This window comes from Anas acuta, chromosome 4, assembly GCF_963932015.1.
Source record: "Anas acuta chromosome 4, bAnaAcu1.1, whole genome shotgun sequence".
NCBI lineage: Eukaryota > Metazoa > Chordata > Aves > Anseriformes > Anatidae > Anas > Anas acuta.
In genome coordinates this window covers 66,793,874-66,814,375 of record NC_088982.1, presented here as the reverse complement: position 1 = coordinate 66,814,375, position 20,502 = coordinate 66,793,874, and the positions used below count along the sequence as shown (strand labels likewise).

General features: G+C 37.6%; 1 protein-coding gene across 5 annotated transcripts in view; it reads right to left on the bottom strand.

Moving 5' to 3' along the window:
• Positions 1 to 20,502, bottom strand: part of GRID2 (glutamate ionotropic receptor delta type subunit 2) — a 781,470-nt gene that overhangs the window by 89,618 nt on the left and 671,350 nt on the right. For all 5 annotated transcript variants that reach the window (XR_011096421.1, XM_068681714.1, XM_068681715.1 and 2 more), the window contains 2 exons: positions 9,340 to 9,478; positions 663 to 858 (listed from right to left, as the gene is read on the bottom strand). Coding sequence is in view for 4 of the 5 variants with exons in the window: in XM_068681714.1 (XP_068537815.1) it covers positions 663 to 858; positions 9,340 to 9,478 (335 nt within the window). In the remaining variant the exon portion in view is untranslated. The remainder of the gene's footprint in view (positions 1 to 662; positions 859 to 9,339; positions 9,479 to 20,502) is intronic.

Here is a 20,502-nt window from a genome sequence, read left to right as displayed (position 1 = left end):
GTTTGTATTTAATCACCCACTAACCATTATTCAGTCATACTGAACCATTTCGTAGACTGTTTCTTATAAAAGCTGTAGCTCAACCACAAAAAAGGGAGGGAAACATTGCACTTAAAAATGTCCCTGCAAAAACTGACTCTTGCTTTCAAATTATTTTCGCTCTGTTAAACTCATTACAAAAGTGGCCATGTCTCTTTAAAGATAGATCATCTTTTTCTGCCTGCCTCTCTTGAAACATGCATGATTCAGAGCTACAACTGAAAGCCAAGGTTTTCAGTGCTGGGAGCCTACAAAATAAGTTAATCAATGTCTTGTCTTGAAAGTGCTTTAAGCTTTGTACAGTATATTGCCATGTCTTTTGGTATTAGAAATCCAGTGATCCTATTCCAATTTTGCATCCTGACAAATGCATTAATCTCTTACACCTATAAATCCTTTTCAGAGCAAGCACTCTAGGTACTTACATTTTAAAATGTAGTTGAAAAAACAAGCTGAGAAGCCCCAGTCCTCTGTGCTGATGCAATGGGCTTGCAGAAGCTGGTACCAGGCATGATCATTATCTGGGTGCAAATGCATCCCTTACAGTCAAAAGCAACAACTAAGCAAATCTGGTGTTACCACAGAAGGTCTCAATGGGAAGAAAAAGTAAGTCATAGCAGTACCTTTTGAATGCCTGCAGTCGACTCCAAGACGTTGTTCTCTGAGCCGTTACTTCTGTTAATCATCCGCCACATTTGGGAATACATGCTGTCCCTCTCAAAAGGATTCATCCCTTTCACTCGGACGTGCTCATAGACTGCGGAGTCCAAGACAGTGCCATAAGGAATATCTGTCTGCCTTGAGAGATCCTGGAGAGACCTTAATTGTTGGTGAAGAAAAGAGACACAGGAGACTTGAAGCCACATTTTCAAGAGGAAGGAGCTGCAGGCAAGCAAAGGGCAACATACAGAAAGATGGCTGTCAAGCCAATTTCATTTGTTGTTCTTTTTTTCTCTGTTTGTTTTGTTTTAAAAGACAAAAGTGAGACTGAAAAAAATGTTTTTATGATTTAAGACACAAGGAGGAACATGAAGTGAAAAGATGGGGTGGAAAAATGAAAATGGGTGAAAAAAAAAAAAAACAGAAGGAGCAAGAGGATCCTGTCAAATGCTGAGAGCTCCTCCGAGCTGGGGCAAAGGAGAGAAGGGAGTGTTGCAGTCCCTCCAGCAACTCCAGTCCCTCCACTGCAAATTCAATTGTCTTAACAACAGAACTCACTGAAAACAGCCCAAAGCACTAGGGCTGAGTATTTGTCTGGGCTACCAGGTTACATGGTGAAGAGCAGCTTTTGGGCATCATTCCACTACTGAACTGTGCATCCATCACACACGGGAGGCCGCATGCTACACCATTTTCAGGATGATTTCTGTTATGGTTTCACAAGCTGCCTCTGCATTATGGGCCATGTTACTCTGTCCAATAAATTTGTTCTACTTTGCATATTAGATAGTCTTATTCTTTCCCTATAAACAGGAACAAATTAACCAGTTCTGAAGTTTCTAAAGTGTCCCAAGTACAGCTTTGTCAACCCTGTTTTGGCCTTAAAATATATATATTTTTATAGTCTTTTAAGTCTCCTTATGTCCTGGCCTTTATTTTCCTGTCCTATAGAACTGCTTTCCCATACCTTTGTTTCTTTAATGGAATTCATTAAAGTTTCGAAATAACTACTGCAATATGTCTACTGCCTAAAACCCATTACAGCTTTCCTGGCACAAATTAACTTTGTATAAACTGCACGAATCTAGTGGATGACACCTAAGGACAAATCAAGGGGCTGAGCGCTGTCTAAAAGCAGGCAATAGCAAATTGAAAAAGCTCTTCGCAGCTGCAGAAATTGTAAACTCAACTGCAGGAAATTCATCAAATTCCATGTAGCATTTTTGAAACATGTTAATTTAAAGACTAGTAAAAATGACCTTACATTGGGAAGAAAGGGGAAGAATTCTTTGATGTTTCAGAGATGACACTGAAGAAAACAGATCTTGAAGGATATGTATGCCACTGAACACAACAGAAAGTGAGAAACAAAGTAAGAAATCAGTAGAGTTCAGTGGCAAGGGTTTAGAGGTTCACTGAGTCAAGCAGAAATCCTTTGAAATTCAGACATATGGACTTAGGAAAATATTGCACACGAACTAAATTCTAAGCAGATAATATATAGCAAATATTAGGGAAGGATAAATTCAATTTTGAAGGGTAAATAACCAACAGCATTAAAAAAACACAATTCTCTCCTCTTTCTCCAACAATAAGGCATTCTTCTTCGAGAACATAAGCAGGAAGGAACTTACAAGGAATCGGTACACACAGAGGATCACCAAAGGTGAGCTGCAAGATGAAGCTTTTGCTGAAAATTAGTATATCAGTCTCCTACCATAGGACTGAGACTTGCCCTTTTCTAGGAAGAAAAATGTAAGACTGCAGTAGACTAAGGTATCAGGAGATACCTTACCTAAGTATTGTGGCTTATTCATAACTGAAAATTGGAAAAAAAAAAATCAAGCCCAGATATAAACAGGTATGAGTTCTGAAAGATTATATATGAAATGCTGATCTGTTAGCAAAAATGTGAAATTTCATTACAGCCAGTGCGTGAAAGGGAAATGATAAATATTTTTTAAATGCTCTAGTGGTGATCAGGGGAATTACAAAAGTAAGCAACTAGGTAAAATGTCATACTCAGGTTTAATAAATAAACTGAAATAAGGGTTGATAAATTTTAAAGATAGCCATCAGGCAGATTTCAAGTAGCCATCAGGGAAAACTACAGTCATTTTTGAAATTACTAAAAAAACCCAAGGTTTTCAAAACATCTTCATTAAACAATACGAAGAAGGTAGAAGTATGGGCAGGCTACAGAAGGAGGACTAAGAACATAATAACATGAGAAGGACATGTACTTGTTGAAGCAAGACCAGAGGAGAGCCATGAAGATGATCAGAGGGCTGGAGCACCTCTCCTATGAAGGCAGGCACCTTGGTGAAAATTTCTCCCTCTTTCACCATTACACAAAGTGTGGTGTAGAGGAAGGTGTATTACTATTGCATTTATAGTCTACATATCTGTCAAAAGCATCACTGATGCAAGGCACTAGATAAATACAAGTTACTATATTCACCCATTCTGTGTCACTGTAGCTGCCATGAATGTACTTCTGTATCTCCTGGTAGAGCTCAGAAGTGCAACAAACTGTCATAGGATACATATTGTAATGTCCTGTAATTGTTGTTATTTGTCATACATATTACTAGAAAAGTACACATAAAGTATTTACCATCTCCAATTTCTAATGACAACACCTAGCAAAACTGCAGTCATTATTTTACAAGACTCTGTATAGCCATACAATTTCTAATGTAACAAGCAATAAAGCACTTTTTTTCTGAAATATCATTGCTAACTGGTATATAAATGATACATTTAACTGCTGCCACAAAACAGTGCAGTTAGAAACAGCACAAAAGGAAAAACAGCTCCTCTGTATATCTTGCAGCTATAAAAGCAACCTTGCTATTTTCTGACAGGCAAACCAATGCTAGACTTAAGTGGTTGTCTAGAAGTGCACAGCATACAGGTATGGGAGAGTTCTCATTTTATCAGTGAGAAGCAAGTGAGAGTGCCATCACATGCAAAAGGATCACCAGCAGAGAAATAACAAGGAGGAGAATTATGTTGATGCCTTCAGGAAAGTGCAAGGTAGCTGTATAGTCTGGCATTAACTGCAGTCTGCAGGTCTTCACTGTTTGGTGTCCTATCTTAAAATGCAGGATGCCTCTCAGCTGCCCCACTTTGCACCTTTGCACATTTTAGGCGCTGCTCCATGCTGGGAAAGTAATGGCAAGAAGACAAGAGTGAGAAGCGTTAAAACTCCACAGATGAACCAAACGCTACTGCCAGCTGCAAAGCCCAAGCTCTTGTTCACCTGACCCTATGCTGAGGAGTGAGACAGTTTTGCAGTCTCAGAAGCGTACAGGTGTGCACGCTGCTGTGTAGGCATGTTGCTGGAATGGAAAAGACCTATCACATCACTGACTACATCCCCTTACACAAACAGCCAAATAGTATAATAATGTATATGACCTGCTTCAGAAACTGCTTTTTAAAACCTGCACGCTTCTGGAATAACATACACAACCTAGCAGCCAAGCTATGGCAAAGCAAACAAACAAACAAAAAGCTACCAACAAACCTAGACAGAACTAATAATATTATTAAATCATTGAGGTTCCTTTCCAAAAGAAAGAAATTTTTCTAACTGCTTTGCCTCCAGCCTGGTTTGCAGGTTACACATTGTTCAATGTACCTTTATTCCTGGATTAAACAACTTATTCTCTGTTCAGACAAATACCTTTAGTGGAGATGTAAATCCCCAGCCTCAGTATGTCACCCAGTCTCAGCACACAGCTGCCAGACCAGACCTCAGAATAAGGAAGAAGTATTAGTTAAGTCAATGAATTCATACGGGATATTCTCTAAAGCCCAAATTCTGATAGCATTATTCACTTTGGATGGGAATTTAATTTTGCAGTAGTTTTACTGATCTCAGTTGAAATACCTGCAAAGCAAAGTACTTCTAAGATGAGTATGGGTATTATAATTCCACACTTAAATAAAAACTCTCTCTTTGAATTTCTCATTTTGAAGCAGTAAGGTAATAGAAGTGTTTAAAACCAAATAAAAAGCACATAAAGTTGAAAAAAATGCTATAAAATAAAATGCTTTTAACTGAGCTTGCATATAGACAGATTCTCCTTATAGTGAAGTGACAATGCAGTGCAATACACAAGTCACAGTTCAGTTTATTTTTTGCTTATCACACATGAAGCATTGTGGGGAACAATATTAAACATGGTCTTTATGTTATGCTTTTTTCTCATTAAAATTATTAGGATAGTATGAATCTCATTGCTTATACTTAAGTCTTTATGACTAATTCTGATAAAGATTTCCTATGCATTTTTTTCCCCTAGGACATTAAGGATTACTTCAGAGGTGATACTAGGAAACTGGGCACAGTAAGCCAAGAGCTTTGAATATTGGCAGTGACAACTGTATCAGAAACTAATAATGCTGCTTGCTAGTTTGAAGATCTGGGAGTACCACATAAAAGGACAGGTTAAGGAACATTTTGTTTTTGGAGTAAGGAAATATCTACTCCAATTACTGCATTCTTGTGTAACCCCCCTTGCAGAAAACATGTAGGCAGTTGTATCAAGCTGTTTAAAGCCTTGGGGACATCTTAGCTTAAAGTGAATCACAGTTAGAAAAAAACACTGTGAAAAGAATGACTAGGCAAAAGAAGCATTACAAAAGGCATGCTCTATTGCCATGCTGCCATTATTTGAGGCAGAGGTTTCACTTATCAAACAGGAGGCACTGCTTGTATCTTGGAGAACATAACGTGAACTTCTTATTTTACAAAAGACATAGACTCTTTCCTGTAACATGCAGTCACAAGTCTTAATCAAGCTTCCACATTTTTAGCAGTGGGTTAGATTTAAACCTGAAGCCACCTACCATTAGCCTTTCTTATGACAAATCCTTTGGCTTCACCTCCGATCCCTGATTTCTTGGCAAAATTTCAGTGCCTTTGAGATGGTGGTGACATCCTCACTTTACCAAGGAAAGCAGTGCAGCCTGAATAAAATCAGTCTCTCTGCCAGTGGGCTCTAATTCTATCCAAACAGAATCATAAGACACAGTAATGGCAATAGAGGTTCAGTGGTGAAATTCATAGCATCAGCATCTACAAGAAATAGCTTGAGTCCTCCAAATTTATTTGGCATTTTCCAAGAGAACATACTCTTAATTACCATTCATTCATGTTGCATTTGAGACAGTGATGTAAAGATCTAAGGAATACAGAAATTATGCTTTGCTTTGCTGCCATAATATTTTGGCACTTGAAATGCTGTTTGTCTTGATTTAAATATCATCTGATATAGGGATCAAGTGTGAATAAAAGATGCCCTACATAGTACTTTATGACTTGCATGTCTCTGTTCCTGGCACTGCCTGCTGATATTATTATTAATACTCCCACAGGTATTAAGAGTTGCCATTTGCTTGGAAACATAGTCCATTTTAAAGCTGTATCAAATTTTAATCAGTGAAGCAGAGAACAAAATTCCATCAATCTCAAGTGAGGTTACGCACAGATCTACTTCAAGACTCTCTAGGGAATGGGAACAATTCACTAGTCCTTCTCCTAGTATATTTCCTAAAAACATTTTGTCTGCTCTTCTTAAAATAAGCTTCTGGACACCATTACTAGGAAAAGCAACCCAAGCACTATAACAGCCAAGAAAAGGAAGGTGGAAGAGTTCTGAACAAAAGCTGATCTCTAAGATGCAATGCAGTAACTACTGAAATGTTCCATAGGAATGAAGTGTTCTGTGGGCGGCTTGAAGCCTCCTATCTTTCATAAAAGATATCAGAAGGACCACACGCTGTCAGATCTGGTACTAGCTGGAAATCCGAAATGAAAACCTATTAACTACTTGTTACATCTGCGCAAACCCACTGACTTCAATCTCTTTCATTTGTATGACTTTTCAGTAGCTGGCTAGATAGTACTATGAGCAGAATCTGGTTTATTTTCTTTAAATACTTAAACTTATTTCCATTCTGGCCCTCAAAGCTCCCCAAGGTACAATTTGATCTGTTAGAAAAAAAGAGCATCAGCTTTTTTTCTCTATTGCTTATTCATGTTTGCCACTTTGCAGTAATTCAGCATGGTAAACAAACAGCTTTTCTGTTATGTGCTGGTTTGAGATCCAATTTTGGCAGTTTTGTAAACTAAAGTTTTACACTCTCACCATAGTTAGGATAACTTCATTCCCTAATGGATACTTAACACATCTAATTACTCTATTTCTGAGCTACAAGCACTTTGATAAATGTCTCTGTTCTTTCATTTCAGAAGCTTTCCAGCTGCAACATTTTCTACTGAATAAAACATTTTCAGTGACTTTGCCCATAAATAATACAGCACAAAGACCAATGTAGTCCCAACTGTACATAATAACCTCAGAATTCCACTGGGGATTTTCTAGTGACATCATAATAAACTACAAGAAATAGCTGAAGATGTATTAAGTTATAGTTTGGGTATATTTTATGCTTTTTTACATATGATAAAAAAAACTCAGATATTTGTCACAGTAATTTGAACATTTTTCTGGACTGCTTCAAAACCAGAAGAATGATAATTTCAAAGCAGGATGCAGAGGCATATTTCATATTTGTAGGGATAAAGAGAATGACTGAATATATCACCATTATTTATTTTGCATATACAAATGTGAATGTTGTTTGTTCGAACTCCTTAGTCAAATGTAGGACTTTCTCAACTTAAAAATAAGATATCAGCCTCTCTCCAAACCTCAAGATGATCAACAAACATCAATGAAGAATTTCATTTTACTCCCCTGTAAATTGTGAAGGGATTATAATTGGGACCACCAAGTCAAACAGTTGGGTTGCATCAAAATAGCCCTGCGGCACTCCAGAATCTCAAAGTCTGTAACTCAGATCTCAACAGGAAATAGTAACTCAATTTAACTGGTGATACAACTGTGACAGGGGAATGGTCTTCTCAGGTGCTTTAGTCTGTTTTACATGTCTCTGTCTTACAGTGCACAGAAAGAAAGAACGACAATCACAGACACTTCATTTCCAGTTGGGAACAAATACGGGCTGGTACTGCCTGGGCTGAAGACAACAGAAATTTGGACCATGGTACACCAAATCTTCCCTTTCTGAGGGAGCAGCAAGAAAGAGAAAGTGCAAGACGATGCTCCTAATGGGGAGAGTCAGCAGGCAACCATGTGCTCAAAGCGAGGGGCTGCTTCTGCTCTTGAGTCTGAGCTTGGGCATACAGTTGCAAATAAAATCTGACTACAATTGGAGATGTTTATTTGTCCATGTGCATGGATAGTTTTTAATATGTAGAAAACCTTCACATAAAGGAAAATTGTCTTAGTGAGATTGTAGTGATTGGCTAGTACGCAGTGGTGCTTGAACCTAACCTGTGAATTCACAGGAGACCAGAGCTTCCCCTACCCAATCTACATCCCTGAACTCACTGTCTCAGGGGGCATTTCAAAGAGATTTGGAAAGCAGCTGGACTAGAGGCAGCAAGACCACAGAAGACAGGGAGCAGAATCAACAACTGGAGTGAGAAAACTCTAAGGTCAGTACTGAGCCTGACTTGAAGGTCAACTTCTTATCTTCCTAGAGAAAGAAATACAGCAGAACGTGTCTCTCTTCTTTAAAGCTACTTTATCTTTTTTGCAAAGAAGGATTTATGGGAAAGGCTATGTTTGTCACTCTCAAATACTTCTGTGCACATGTAGCCTCAAGATTAAAAACCTGCTTTTGAAAAATGGCCCGCTACCCCTTGGAGAGCTTGGCTAGCTAATGCTTCAATACATTTCCTAGTTTCTGCTTGACCCAGGAGGAAGGATTTAGGTGGGTAGTGGGAAGGTCATTGGAGTGGCGGGAGTGAGAGCAGCTCAGCATGCTGCTTGCTGAAGGAGAGCAGACAAGCACAAAAAGGCAGGGAGGGAGGGTAGGACACCTAGAAAGGTTTCTGTGGTGTGGAGAGATGAAATGATCTGGAAAAAAGGATGGGAAAGTCCAACAGAATAATAGTTCACCATAAAGGGACAGGAGAAGATGAGGACATTCATGTTAGGGAGGCATGAAGCAAAACAACCAACAGACAGAAAAAAAAAAAAGAACTAATTTGATCTGTTAACGAAATAAGAGAGCACCAGGGAGCGGAAGGTGAGAAGACAACTGGTCAATAATTTTTAATTGTTTGTTGCTATTATCACATATTTTTTGCTTTGGCAAGAAAAGGTGAATTTGGATTTGATATCCCCATACGTGGAAGAAGGGCCCTCCTGATCCAAGTGTCAGAGCACAAGTAATGTGCACTACATTTGAGAGGAAAGCACAGCCTGAAAACACACACCAGCAATTTATGCTTCAAATACCGATATATTGGTTCTCCAAACTCAATTGTTTTTTGCAAAATACATATGTATATGTATATATGTGCATGTATACATGTCACAGAACAGCAGCTGCCAGAGATCAACAATTCTGATATTAAAGTTCAAGTGTCTCCAGGGTGACTGGAAGTCTATTGTCCATGGAATACTGTTCTGATAGCTTCCAAACTACTACTCAGGAGGATAATTATTTCTCCCTTTTTTCACATTTAACTAGAACATTCATACCCTTCCATGTGTATGTGCAACCTTCCTTTCCCTCAATTCATCAACTTACTGGATAGAGTTCTCGATGCGCGTGATGGTGAGGAAAGCTGCTAGGTTTGCCGTGTAGGAGGAGATGACAATCAAAGCAAAAAGCCACCATGCCCCCATCATCAGTCGTGTTGCCAGGGTTGTATATGGGACTTCTCCTCCTGTGGGGAAGAAGAAAAAGCAAGAGTTTTAATTTGGCAGAAGGAAGCCCAGATTTTCATTATTCAAGCCTCGCACCGGAGAACTGTACTCCAAGGTTGGCAGGGTATTTGTTTTCATAAAATGACCAGGATTTTGGAGCCACGCTTTCCATGCAATATAAAATACTGAAGGACATGCACAGTCAGCCATCACTATTGTATTTAATCTCTTTTGCTGTTGCGTCTTTAACTGCACTTCATTCACCTGTTCTGTCCAGTAATGCCAACAGACTTTGAAATCTCAGAACAAAAAGAGAAGAAGGAAATTCTTACAATGTTCTTTCCTTACAGATCTTATCTACAAATGTTAATTAAGCTTTTCTTACATTCTTGAGAATATGAAGTTAAAAAAACACATCAAAACACAATTATTTTTCACAGTTCTGTAGCCAAGCAGATGCTCATGAGAGCCATACCTATGTGTACCGCTTGCTACAAGTCCACCAGGACACAAAAAAAACATGTGCCAGAGTGCAAAATAATTTTGTATTCCCATAGCTACTTTTCTTCAGAATTTAAATGCCATGAAAACAAAACATTAGCAGCAATTAAATCTACCAGCACTTTAGTGGCTCACAGGATCTGAGCTGCTCACTACTGCTCATATGAACAGCAAGCCATGAAAAGCATTATATTGTATGCAAATAGCTGCCCCCCAAACATGGGGTCTTTGAAATAACCTTCCAGTTAAAAATGTACAAACCCACAGTTTTTTAGATGAAAGAAAATGCGTTCTTTTATAAATACCCATTATATCTGTAGTGCAAGTTTTGTCACAGCTACAAACAAATGGGAAGGCTAGGTGAATCCAACAAACACCCAGAGTCAACTGCTAAAGATGTTCACCCTTTCCCTCTCCCCCTGTACTCAGCACTTTGAAAAGTGGCCATTATTTTTGATGGAGCTTTCTCAGATGCAAAATCTTATGGTAGTATGATAGCTGAAATTTTCATAAGCAAAGCAGCTTGTTACAGATTTAATCACGTATAAGTATTTCATACTGGATCTTCACTTACGTAAAAACTTCTTCATGTTTCCCTAGTAAATGGGAAGACAAATTATAATGACTCCTATTCTAAGTACAAATAATTTTTAGTTGTGAACACAAACTGTCTAGACATTTAATCAGTGCTTGAATATGAGGGACTGCCTTACTGGTTTTGTTCAGTGTTTGTCCTACCTATCTAAAGTACTGGGAATTCTGCATCATCATACAAAAAACAAATCTGAAGCTTTTTTTCTACCTCAGTCACGTGGAGTTGTGCCACATGTGAAATAGTAACTGACTCCATTCATTTATATTTTAAGTGCATAAGTATTCAAATTTTTGCCTTTTAAGAATTCCAATACTGAAAGACAAAAACATATATTAGACCTCTGCAGTCAGAAATAAATTTCTTTCCATTTCCAAGATGCTATGTAATTATCTGAAACAAGAATCTTCCAATCAGATCAGGAGATATTATTCCAATATGAGGACTTCCAAAGATGAACATTAACTTCAACATCTGAAGATTTGGTTTTCCCCCTTGCATAAATTTTAAATGATTTTTAATAGGACATTTCCACTTTACAACAGTTTTTGCAATGTCTTTGGAATATTTCATTTGAAAATGATTTTTAATCAAATGAAAAGACATCTATATCAATTTATTGGAACAGGCTGTTTGTCCTTTTAACTTTCAGGTGCCAATCCTTGCAGATAATTTTGTATTAGGTTGAAATGAGTAGAGTGATAGAGGAGAAGCCAATGATCTCCTGGGCATCTGTGCATTTTCATTTTTCAGCTTAATGAGTAAAACTTTAAGTTCCCACATTTTTTATTGAAATGAAATGTCAGAAAAGAGAGGACCACTGAAAGTCAAGCAGCTGTCTTCTGGGTAAACTCAAGTTTCAACTGATGATGCTGTTCAACAAGTGATCATGAAATCCATGACAGATCCCTCAGCAACATCATTCCCCTACTGTTCATACAGTGGAGTTTTCCCATACATCAGTAGGGTTGTCCCCACCATTCACTGCTCTCTCTTCTTTATTAACACTCATGTTAACAACAGATTTTAAATAATTGTTAGTGCTGATCATCCCAGTGTGTTTAGTTCACCTAGCTGTTCATGAAGAAAGTCTTGTTCCTAATGCATACTTACATCTTGTGTACCAGCAGCCAGTAAATGGAACTTGAGGACAAAGCTTGTATGTAAATACAAGAAACACAGACCAAAATAATTCAGTGTCCCTGGCTCAACCCGACTCAAAAATCTTTGCACTGATGCTTCTTAAAACATTGCTATAGGACTGATATGGCAACTGCAGGGGTGTATGATTTCTAAACACAACAGACAGGCTACTCCACCTATCCTAGTGAAGGAAAGAAAGACAAAAAACAAAGGAGATCTTTTACTGCCATAGAATCATTTCTTTGGCATCTAATAGGAGAATTAATGCCATACAGTCTTGTTCTATTGTACTGTTTGCTAAAACACTTCCCTTACCCTGACAGCTCACCTTATGAAATGTCATCGTTCCTTTCCCCCAATTTTGTTTCTAGGGATAAAACTCTCTAGAGTTTTGTTGTTGTTGTTTTTGTTGTTTTTCCCAGTCCAAATTTACATGATTTCTCAGTTCAGAAGAGCACTGAGTCATTGAGGAGAGAAGTAATCATTGGTTTTCCATTAGTGTTATGGGGAAAAAGAGCTACAGAACCAACAGCTGCCATTCTTAATGTAAAGTAGCATGCGTGTAAACCTCCCAAGGCTCTGCTTCGTGGAAGCATTCCCAATACCAAGTATGGATTTCATGTATGTGTATGCTTTTATGTATCACAGCATATATGGGTGGCTTTGCACAGGACAGATATGTACTTACACACACACACAGGGCAAGGGAGGAGGGAGCCAAGAAGAGTACCCAGTTTCTCCCTCCTGTCTTTCTTACCAAACCAGTAAAGCTTAACCTGTAATGGCAAAGGGTGCGAGCAGGTGTCATGTAAACACAAGTTGGTGACCAGAGTAAAACCCGTCCTACCACACCTCATTCCCACAGCAGAATTAATCCATGTGAGCTAACATGCTGGCTGCAGTTACACCAAAAAGACTACTATCATAGTCTGCCAAGCAACTCCTAAAAATACTGAGCTCCATTCATGGAACAAATGGAAATTAAAGATGATACTCAGCAGTCCTGGAGTTGCCTTGTAATGCAGACCTCAAATGAAAACAGAGGCTGTATTATTCTTTAGACTTGGCTCTCCCAATACCCTTGCAACACACAGAAGTGTATAAAGGAGCACAAATGGCACTACCTATAGATCAAGTATTTGTGACTACAGCTCCCAATATAATTCAGTCAACACTTTTGATGTGTACTAAAAATCATTTAAAAACTCAACTGCCTTTAACATTTGTAGACTGCATGTGCAGGGATGAAAATATATTTTCCAGAGTAAACTAAACTAGCAAAAAGCAATCTTATTGGGAACTTTCTGAAATAGCTGATTTACCTTAGAAGTGACAGTAAAAGCAATTACTTTTAGTCCTCCCACTCTCGTATAATGTAGCTCTCCTTCATTAATCCTAGGCTGGTTTAATGCTGGCCTACTTCAGATGACAGGCTTAGACTGCAACTTATTTTATCAGTTTTTGTTTATTTCCATTCCCTTCCAAGTGCTTCAAGCTAGCTATCAGCAGGCAAGAAAAATAATGCATTATCTAGGCAATGCGAACACTATAATGTATAATTATGACAGACCTAAATATCAGAAAAAGTCACCTTAGGACATAAAATGTTAACCTATACAACGCCAGTACAGATTTCTAATACCTTTGAAGTCATTCCTGCCCATTAGCCTTAACGGTTTAAAGTAAAACTGGTAATACAGGATTACAGACAGGATTTATAAAATCATGAGTCAAAAATGGCCAAAACAGGAAAATGGAGGTTCACAACCTGGTGAGACCTTGGTATTCTGTAATTCTGGATTAAACTGAAATAATTCAAAATGCAGAGACTATTTCTCTAGACACCTTGTTTTCATGGAGTTATCAATTGCTTGTTTCAAGGAAAAAACTATTCATCTACGTAGTCCAGAGCTTGGAAAGTGTGTCAGATAGAAGTCCTTATTGACAACAAAAAAAAATGGTGAACTGTTTCATGAAGAAGTTTTAACCACGGTTAGCATTTCTGAGGTCAGGTCTGGTGGCAGCCATCTTGTTGAAAAGGGATGCAATTTTAGTCATTAGCCATCCAGGCAGGACATTTGCAAGATAAGATCTCTCTCTGATTCAATATTGATTTAACAACATCAATGGTAATGCAGAATATTAACAACAACAACAAAAAAATTTGTTTAACAGCTCAAAAAGCATTTATTATCATCATCATCATCATCATTATTATTACTAAAGCAAATAACTTGACAGCATAGAGCCCACAAACTGAAAAACCTCAGAGTGGATGTGTAATTAAGTTAGTTCTATTGCGTCAACTCTAAACCTAATCTGGGTAGCTCTACATGACCAGACACTGTAGTTAACTGTTTGTTTTCTGTCCCTCATTTTCCCTTGGGTTTGAATGACAAAAACAATGACTTCTTAAACAACTATACACACACAGAGTATACATGAAAGACCGTTATTTTATGTCCCAAATTTGAAAACACCGTTAGATGATGTTCTGGGGGTGAGTTAAGAGACAGAGTAAGAGTCTATTGCAGCTTCTCCATACAAGAAGAGAGAGGCTCTGGCCAAAAGGCTCTAGGGCCCTTCCTACAGTGATGACACTAGGAGGATCACAACCTGTGATGTCTATTTGTGAAAAATATAGCTGTCAGTGAAAATTCAAAGACCAGATTCTTTACATTTTATAATATAAGAAATTAAATTTGTCACCAACACTTACCATCAACAGCTCTCACTTTACAAACATATCTCAGTTGCCAACAACTTTGTCAAATTTCCATCATTTAAGCTGATATAGTCTCTGCTAGAGGTCAGCAGTGAGCTGAATTGCTATGTAGGGAGTTTTTGCCAGATTTTTTTTCAGATAATTTTGAGAAACATGAAAAAGATGTTAACTGCGACTGCTTTGCTGAGAAACTAGCAAAGCAGGCATCTTAACTGTGCTTGAAAAAGAGAGGTGAAGAAATAATGGCGCAGGTTATTTGAGGACAGGTTTTTGTTTTTGTTTTTCTTTTTCTCGCAAAAATTCTGCCCACATTCAGTGAATTATTGGCCTTTGAAAAAAAACACAAAGGACTGGGAGTTGGCTGCAGTTTAGCCTTTAGCTTGTTAGAACAGTCACATCAATTATGCTGTGCATCTGCAATTTCCATTTCCACATATATTAAGTGTGGAGTTCTGCTGCAACAGTTTAGATCAATGTACATCCTATGTTTGCTTTGTGAAAGGGGCATTTAATAGAGAATGGGTGTAAGGGGAGTAGTTTTTATTAACGAAGAGGCAAAGGCATTTTATATTTTAGCTATTTTTGCCATGTGAAACAAAACCTAAAGTTTGACAGAGCTCTGTTATCTTTACAAAACTCTGGAAAGCACAGCTCTTCAAAGGCAGAATCTTTCAGGGCATTAGCTATCCCTATTGTTCTGTTAAAAAACTTTCTTGATAATATAAAATCTCTCCTGTTTTCAATTGGAAATGTTCAATTCGGTATAGGACAAAAAATACTTTATAGTCAATGAGGCCTGTACCTATTTCTACCAGCTGTGAAATAAATGCAGCTGGGAAGTTGTTGGAAAATCTCTCATCACACATTTTTCTTCCTGTCTTTTCACTTTGCACCCAAACTTTTCCATTCTTCCTTGAATTGTACAGAGCACATTCATTTCCATAAGAAATAAGCTGGCATGTCATAACCTGAGTTTCTAATATTACATTGTGTGCTGCAGGTAATACCCACTGACCACAGCAGGCGTTATGTGTATTCTTCAACAGGAGAATACAACTCCTTGAATTGGTAATGCCTTCCAAATAAGCTTGTAAATTAGTAGCTGCATTCCCTAGACTTGCAAATATTGGCACATTGCACAGCACTGGGAGTAGAGAAGGAACTGAGCATGAGGCAGAGTTGGTGGCCAGCTTTTACAAGGTCTGGACAGGTTCAAGAGCCAACTGGACATTTATACATAATGTATAAATGAGAAAGTAAATGAAACAAGAGCCATTTCAAAAGACATATTTGTAGCATTTAAAAAAGTGGAAATGTTTCTATTTTCTCCTTCTTACCACAAAAATAATTTAGTGGAGCCATTGTAAATTCATAAAAATGTTGGTGTTCATTAATCTTCAAATTAGAAATATTAGACACATTTTTGATGTCTGTGTATTCGTCTTCCTAGCATGCAGGTTAATAGAGACATTTTCATATGCCTATTCCAACAGCATTACAGCTCTTCTGAATTTATAGCTGGCGTATACTTTTTTCTGAACACTAGTCCTTTATATGTCATCAAGCAACGGTTAAGGGACAAAACAAATATATCACGTCCTTGTCTATACTGAATTTTTCCTTGAATTTCCTCTGTTAACAGCTTCCAGCAATATCCTCTCTCTCTCTCAAGGTACTGCTCAGTGCATGGATTGGGTGTAGCTCCCAGCAACACATTATAAAGCATTTTTCCACATACCGTTCTGTCCTCTTGTGTACACTTGCTCCCCAGGTAATTTTTCCTGAGTTTTGTAGCTTCCAATTCTTCACTGAAATCAATGTTCCCTTTTCTTTCCATCTGTTCTATATGTATGTTCAAGATATTGCAGCATGGGTAATCTGAGACTTAAAACATACATCACTCAGGTTGAATTCCCCTATTATATCTCACATTTTCCCCTACTCATTACAGATAAGCAGTAGAGGAGCCAATCATCCTCAGCTCCACTGTGATTTGGTGGTCCACAACAACCATTGACTCCTATCTCATTTTGTGCTCCAGTCATTAGCAAGCTCTTCCACAAGAAATCAAGATCAATTTCTTCCAAGTTTTAAATTTTTCCAAAATACCTAATTCAGTCTTGGCACAGAGAGCACTCTTGGCCACTCTTCTTCCCCCCTTTTCCCACCTTGTCCATCTGTCTTTCAGTACTTCATAATGTTATACGTTAGCACACTAATCCCATGAAACTTCCTACTAGATTTCAGTAACATAACGAAGAAAAATTTATATTTGTGAATTAATTCAACTGTTCTTGTTTACTCCTTGGATTTCTGGCACTGATCTATAGGCAATTAAAGAATAGGCTCACTTTGTCATTTGGTGCCCTGACTATTATTTTTTTGTTTCTGTAATGTCTTAATTTTGAAATAAACAATCACTTACTCTCTCCCATTTGTTTTTGTTAGTGTAATGATCCCCCAACTAATCTCATTACATTTACTCCCTGGAAGAATGTTTCCTTTCAGCTGAGTGGAAGGCACGGCTCCCATTGCCTTCACAGAAGGGAAGCAACGATCCACAGAAGAAAGATCTCCTCATTTATTCCTCCTCTTTATATGACAGGGACGATCTTTCTTCTCCTTCAGGCTTATTTCAAATCCCTCCTAGTCATCTGTACTTTGTAAAGTAGTTTGAGAAGCTGTATCTAATACATACACACAGAGCCTTATCAACAACTCTGGAAGCCAGCTAACCTGATGACCTCATGCAGGTAGATTTAGGCTCCCTCCATCCTCCTGAAAAGGAGGCCAAGCATGAGCCAGCTCCAGTCTGAAAGAGGTATCACTTTCTTACCTTGTCACTCTTGGTTGCTGCTGGCCAGTAATTACCTCCAAGTTGTATTTCATATCTTGGCTCAAAGAAGATAAAAGACAGCATTTCATCCTATTGTCCACTTGGATGTCCATTCTTTCTGTACAAGGATGATCTGTCTATATTGCATGGCTGCTGGGCTCCACAGGTACACAATCATTTCCTGTATGTGTACTTGTACAAACCCCTCTTATGCTTCTATACAATTTCTTTTTATTTTCTAATTTTTTATCAGAAATATCTATGTGGGTATTTTTCATGGGAAAATTTCTGTGCTCGAACATAAACAAAACTGATTGTTTCTTTGCTGTATTAAGATTCTGGTACTCCCTTTAGAAGGTGATAGATTGCCTATATTCTGTTTTTATATTCAATTGCCCTCTACTTCTGCCTCTGATGTTTACATACTGTCAATATTTCTTTCTATTGCAACATAGCTTTTGATCAAGATTATCCTTCTTTCCTGGATTAAGAATAGTGATGTTTCTGAAATTCTTTAAAATGAACTCATTTTCTCTGATGTTCATAGCAGTTTTTCCTTTTCACCCAAACTATACTTTTTTTCCCTAACATGAAAAGAAAATTTATTCAGAAAAAGAAATTTATTTTTTTTTTTTGTCTTTGGCAAGGAAGAAAGTATGGCATGCTACTTCTTTCACCATTAGCTTTCTGTCATTGGTCAAATAATTGAATTCAGACTTGTATCAGAAAGAAGCTCTTGCAAACTCCCTCTGAAAATCCTCCATTTGCTACTGCTGTGCATCTGTTCAGATGTGCCTTTGGCATTTGACTTACATACTAAGGCTCATTGCTCAGCTCTGTTTCCTCATTAATAGGAAAAGATTATCCATGCTGAGATTTCAAATGCTGGGGCTAATCAAGCACCAGTGGCACTGCCACAAAGCCCTCGTCAAATTGTGGCCTGGTGCACCCCCCTCAGAAATCTGGTCAGAGGGCTTTAACATGCAGCCTGGTGGATGAACAGAAATATCCCAAAGATGGCTCAAATGACTACTCACAAACTATTTCACTTGAAACACAGGATCTTCAGCTATGTTCCTTGAAACCCTCCTATGCGAGGCTAGAAAATGTTCTACCATGGAAAGGGCTAGTATTACCCATGAAGATTGTTGAAAGATTTTCAGCATACTGCAGTGTTGGCTTACCACTGGGGAACAAACTGCAAAGTGGTTATGAATCTGAGCCTGTTATTTCTGTTAGATTATTTTTCTGTCTTCCAATACTAAGCTTGCCCAGCTTGCTGTCTCTGCTGCAGTGGCTTCATTCTAGTGACACAGGGGTAATCATGTGGCAACCAGACTCCTTTGCAAAACTGCCAAGATACAGCAGTAACTGTCATAGTTATCCTTGATTCAATTTTTGTTTGAAAATTAATTAATCTGTACATTTCTATCAGACACACCTATTTACTATGTGCTTCCATTCATATTTTTCTCCTGCTTTTCTCCCTGGATCTTGATTTGTACAATACAGTTGTTAAAGATAAAAAATAATTTGTGACAATAGATCAACTAAGGACAAATTAAGAAGAGCAACCAGATATAACATCCCTTTAGTTAAATGGAATTTGTACCTGTATAGGTCTTCTTTAACAGAGTCTTAATCATCAGGTACTGAATACAGCCATTCTACAATGCTCACCATTTCCATTTTGAAAATGAATGGGTCGGAATCGCTTTTAAATTACTCCTAAAGTGTGACTACATCCTGCATGATTCAGCCTGAGAATGATCTAGATAGAAATGTGCTCTGCCTGCTCCTACTTATAAAACTGCTGCTTCTTTATAGCCGTAAACCATTCCATAAACCAAAATCCTATTCATCCCAAACATAATGACCAGATTTGCAGGGAGGAAAGTAGAAAATGACAATAGACAAAATGTTTCACGGGAAAAGCAATAACAAGTCAAGACCAAAATTCAATGGAATTTGTTTAAGGCTACATTAAATGGAAATTCAAGTCTCTGATTAAAAGTGAGAACTGTACAACGAGGAACATTTTTACTTTTTCTAGTCAGAAATTTTTAAATAAAGACCAAACATTTAAATATATACTGAAAGTATAAAAAAAAATCTAATAGCTGCTTTCCAGAAGAAAAAGATCTAATGTGATAATGGAAAATCTAACCTCTTTTCAGCTGAGCTGAGATTCCAATTTTCCGCATCACTAGCAATGATAATGTTACACAAACAGTGTTCAATCATTAAATTAATTCTCATTAAATCAATGTCCTTAAAGGCCAAACAGCCCTTTAATAATTACCTGATTAAAATGATGTTAGCATAACATATTAGTTATACTGTATTTATAATTCCCTTCCCAACAATAAATTGTTTCCTTCCACCCATCTTGCTGAAATTGTGACAATGGGGTAAAAGTTGGAAAGGGAGGCACATCACATCACCACGCAGCAAATGCCTGTGGGTTAGCTGCTCCTGGTATCAGTGATATTTCAGCTACATGTATTTGTCAGATTTGCATTTCTATTATATAGCACGAAATCTTTGAGTGCAACAGGAATTAATCCCTGTCTTTTAAGCCTAGATCCAAAAAATAAATTATTCCTTTCAGATATTAGCAACCGCATAGTGATCAAATTCAATCTTTCTGCAGAATTTGCAAAATGTGATGTTTTCAATTGAAAATCAAAGTGCATCATAGATTAAAAAATTATACAAGCAACAATGTGCAGTAATTTAATGCCAATACATTGCAGTGACTTGTGCAATATAATTACACAGAAAAAGGGACGGATAGATTTTACAATGTTTCTAAAAGTGAGGAAATAATTGCACTATGAAGTGCTGGAAAATGTATCATAAAAATGTTTCATTTTTCAGTTTTGCTGTCATTACAAAAGAAAAGGTATGACTAGCTAAAGCTGGGAAATGGAAACAACTCCATATACTTACTGAAGTTACTGGAAGCTCTTAGATGAAGCACTTTTAGATTTATGCTATAGATATTCAGATACTCACCTATCATTCTTGATATTTGAAAGTAAACCTCTTGTTTTCTATATGACCAAATTTGAACTGTGAGGCTTTCTGCACAGCTCTGATGAACAGGTCAGCCTAAAACTCATGTACTAATGCTTGTGAAATGTTCTGTTCTACCAGAAGACTTGGCAGGGTTTCAAATTTAATTTTGGGGTTACCAAATCCAGCACCATTGAGTTACATGATCATAAATAACCGTGCAACAGGC